General features: G+C 40.6%; 1 protein-coding gene across 1 annotated transcript in view; it reads right to left on the bottom strand.

The window, feature by feature from the left end:
- Nucleotides 1–3,779, bottom strand: part of LOC103521594 — a gene marked incomplete at its 3' end in the record, with an annotated part of 12,788 nt that extends 9,009 nt beyond the window's left edge. The window contains exons 1-2 of the mRNA XM_008486703.1: nucleotides 3,692–3,779; nucleotides 2,337–3,086 (exon numbers count right to left, since the gene is read on the bottom strand). Coding sequence (XP_008484925.1) covers nucleotides 2,337–3,086; nucleotides 3,692–3,779 — 838 coding nt within the window. The remainder of the gene's footprint in view (nucleotides 1–2,336; nucleotides 3,087–3,691) is intronic.
- Nucleotides 3,780–4,118: the final 339 nt, after the last annotated feature.

Here is a 4,118-nt window from a genome sequence, read left to right as displayed (position 1 = left end):
TTTGAACGATGTTCTCAGGTGAGATTGTGTTGTGTCATATCTGTCAGCTTCCTATCGTCTACGACTTGTACACTTCATCACACAGATGTTCATTTGATCTGCTCGGTGCAGGGTAGAACGGTCGAGCGAAATATGAAGACGGCGGAAAAGTTCATTAATAAAGACAGCAGTATAAGTCTATCCAAATCTTGCAGTCGACTAACCCACGCACCACATCCATAACTTTTTCCAATTCCGACAAGAATCCTTTGAATCTCACCATTTTCTCATATCGGTTTCCAGTTCGATAATCGACTCAACCATGAGTAACATGTACACGTAGCTAATAAATTCAGTTTTGATTCTCGATTGATGATCAAATAAGTTATTCTTGATGAAGCACTGGTACATGTGTGTCAACCTAATGGACTATGTAATGAAGCCTGAACCATTCACACAAAAGGGCACCACAGTACAAATACCACAAATGATTTCAACCATGGCGGTGTGCCGACAATTATATTCGCCGTGACATTATTGCCATTCTACGTAATGCAAACATTGTTCGACCTTTAAAACTTCCCTTTTATGAATAAACGTTAATTTAAAAAGAGAAGTGTAGCCTCACGTGAAATTGGAGATATTGTTGGCAAAGATTTCCCCAGGTGTTTTTAGCGGACAGAGTGTGCGTTCACAGTTCATGACGCCTACACTACTCGCAGGTAGCCTATCACATGAACCTGTACAGTTTCCAAACAAACAGGTAATGCTGACTATCATTTATTTATTTAGTACTGTTCTATTGCCGTTTCCGATAGCCGCCGCGCCTTTGAAACTGCCCGCGGGCCCCGGCGGGGGTATCCGGCCTGGATTCCTTTCTACCTTTCCGACTACTTACCCAAAACGAATTTGAGGGTGTAGTCAAACTTGGCTTTCTGAAACTTCGCTCCTAATTCGTTTCCCTGAGATTTCTGGGTAGATTATGTTGAAGTATCTTTTTCTGTTGTTTGTTCGATTCACACAAGACGTTACACAGAATGCCGACTGCAGAGTCCCTTCGAGAAGTTAACTGAAAATAAACCAGAAACGGTTGTTGAAATTATTTGGGTAATATTTCAATTGACGGACGAGACACATTCCTAACTTCCAGCATACGCGAACAACAAGAAGTTCATTTAAGTTTGGAAATTCCTGAAGAGAAAAAAGGATTCGTATGGGGATGTCCCCAAAGGGCCTGTTCGGACCTTGAATATAATGAGATAAATTTGCCTTTATGTGTTGAAGACGTTTTAGTCGAAATTTCACAAAAATAGCGACAGGCCCTACGGAAGAGATTCACAAACGAAGGTATCTGAATGCAAAATGTCGAGTTAAAAGTTAAAATTCATTTCGATCGTCTGATGAAGAAAAAATTCCACGTTCTCTTCCATGTGAAATACAAAGTGAGTTTGAACGAATGCATCCTGTGTTGAAAGAAATGCCACAGAAGACAACCTGGGGTTTGAAAATTCCATTATCCCGTCCACACCAGGTCCACTTCTATTTATTTACATTACGAGCTTTTTTCACTTTGAGAAATTGAAAACATAATTACTCTGGGGAGTTTTCAAGTTATCGGGGTTAACCTGGACTTTTTCAATTTATTAATATTTCCCCACTCTCGTGTGTTTTATATTCAACAAACCAGGTTATTTCGTTATTGATTTGTGTCAAGTCCCCGAGTTTTATGTTTTCTGTATATTTTTTTCACTTAATGTTCACGTACTTGTATGTGTTGAAGTACTTTACGAGGCTAAAATAAAGTCTTGCAGTAAATTTTATGCATTTCCTGTTTATTTCAAAGGAAGTTTTATAAAATGAGTTTTTTTCCAATCACACATACCTGTTTACATAGTCAACCATTCCCTCGGTTTTTTCGGCTGGTGGATTGTTTTCTCTCATTTCAGAACTATAACATCCATCTGGTGTGTAGAACTTGTCTTCATCATCACTTTGACAGCTACAGACACATGTATCTTCTGGACTTTGTCGTTGGTTTTCATTTTCGCCCTCGGGTGAGAATGACTCGCATGCTGTTACAATAATCTCTATCTTCTCACGGGGTAAAGATTCTTCTCCTTGTTCTTCCTCATGGTCACGCTGTTTACATTGGTCTTTGTTTTTATGAGTGGATTGGTCAGAGCATAGCTTCCGAACGCTTTCTTCAAAATGTCTAATGCGGTCATCTATGAACTTGGTTCTTTCCTCGGGTTTCTTTCTACACAAATCTTTGCAACTGTCTCCACCACTGACCTTCTTCCTATAGTTTTCTCTGTTACAATCATTTGTTTGATCTATGCTCTTCTCTCTTCGATCACCACACTTGCTTCTGCCATTCTCTTTCTTATTGTACAGACCTGTAAACTTTTCAATACATTGTTCCATACATTTCTTTATGCCTTTATCGTCACCTTCGTCTGATTTTACAAATTTTTCATTTCTGCTCCTGTTATCATTTTCCAAACATAAACATTTTACTCTTTCATTGAGTCTCTCCGCACTTCTGTCCATTCGTTTTTCTCTTTTGCCACAATTCGGAATTCGGTTTGCATCTGCATTATATTGGTCTCTATCACTCCCGCGCTTATTTGAACATATTACAAAGCAGTCTGGGCTTTTGGATCTATCGGCATAGTTGCTTCTCCTTTCTTTGGAAATAGCATTGCCTCTGTTATGAGCGTGTTCAAAACTATCATTACACCGAGATTTGCGCGGTCTCTTAGTAAATGGTTTACTACATGGTGGGGGTGAATATGATCCATGTTCATTGTTAGGTCTGGATGAATAATTTCTGTACTTCATACGGAAACCACCACGCTGTCTGTCGGGACTTCTGTCAACATCCTTCTTACAGCAATCCACCCCATCACCCTCAATAATCTTCTTATTGTATTTATTGTAGCAATCTCTAATGTGTGCTACTCGACTGGTTTTATCGTCGAGTGCTCTCTTACAATTTCTGTCGTATCTGTGTGAGACACTTCGATATTTTGCCACAGAACTTTCTAATCGCTTCTGTTGGTCGAGATTTCTGTTTGATTTTGATCTTCTAGAATAAGAACGGGCACCTAAAAAGAAGTTAAATCATGTCGATTAGAATGTACCACAAGGTATTTTTTGGATTAAAATTAAACTAAAATCAATACATCGTGATTTACCCGCGTCTTGTGGCCTCTTAGCGGCGGACTGATTTTGTTTTCACTTAATTACTCTTTTACACTTTGAGCTATACTCTTTACAAGAGTACCTGACGGGAGAGGCATTTATTTACTACGAAGGTAGATTGAAATGCACACTGTAGGCGCGTTACGACATTTGTAAGACTCTCCTTTTTGGAGCGAACAGAACCTTTCCATGAGGTTCGGCGCGTGAGTTTTTTGGAAGCCAATGCACCTTTCCGATTGACCACACTTTTAGGACGGAATAATCGGAATTTTTTGAGAAGAAGAAGAGAAGGAGGGTGGAGGAGACCAGAGGGGAGGAAGCACGGAGGCGAGGAGGAAGAGGAGGAGGTGGAGGATGGAAGGAGGAGGAAGAGGAGGGGGAGGAGGAAGAAGAAGAAGAGGAGGAGGAGAGGGAGGAGGAGAAAGAAGAAGAAGAGATTAAGGAAAAAATGACCTGGAGAAAGGTTATATAAAACCCCACCGCTATGGGAGGAAAATGGGATGGATACATTTCAGTTTCACCACGTTCAGTAACCGAATATTAGGGCTCCCCTGGGCGATATGGGTGAATGGCCTGTCACTGTCTTGAGGCACCATTGCGGCAGGTGTCACTCCAGGGGAAGGAACGGCAGAGATATACTCCCCAGGTAGAGTAGCGTGTAACGAACAGTAGGTCTGCCGAGCGGATCTTCGAAAAGTCAGCACTCTATCGTACACGGTATCGTTCTGTCTAACTCTGCCTCACGTTACGGATTCATCCTTGACTGTAGATTGTAAGTGTCTCTTCGTCCATTGGTCTACATTTGTCTCACTTTCGAATTTCTAACTTGTCTACATTTGTCTCACGTTATCGATTCATACATTGTCTATAATTGTCCACGTTATCGTTTTTCATTGTCTACATTTGGTCTCACATTATCGTGATTTCTTGTCTAC

Source organism: Diaphorina citri, unplaced genomic scaffold (assembly GCF_000475195.1).
Source record: "Diaphorina citri unplaced genomic scaffold, Diaci psyllid genome assembly version 1.1 scaffold5538, whole genome shotgun sequence".
NCBI classification, from domain to species: Eukaryota; Metazoa; Arthropoda; class Insecta; order Hemiptera; family Psyllidae; genus Diaphorina; species Diaphorina citri.
Note: the sequence above shows the minus strand (reverse complement) of the source record. Positions and strands in the feature narration are given on the sequence as shown.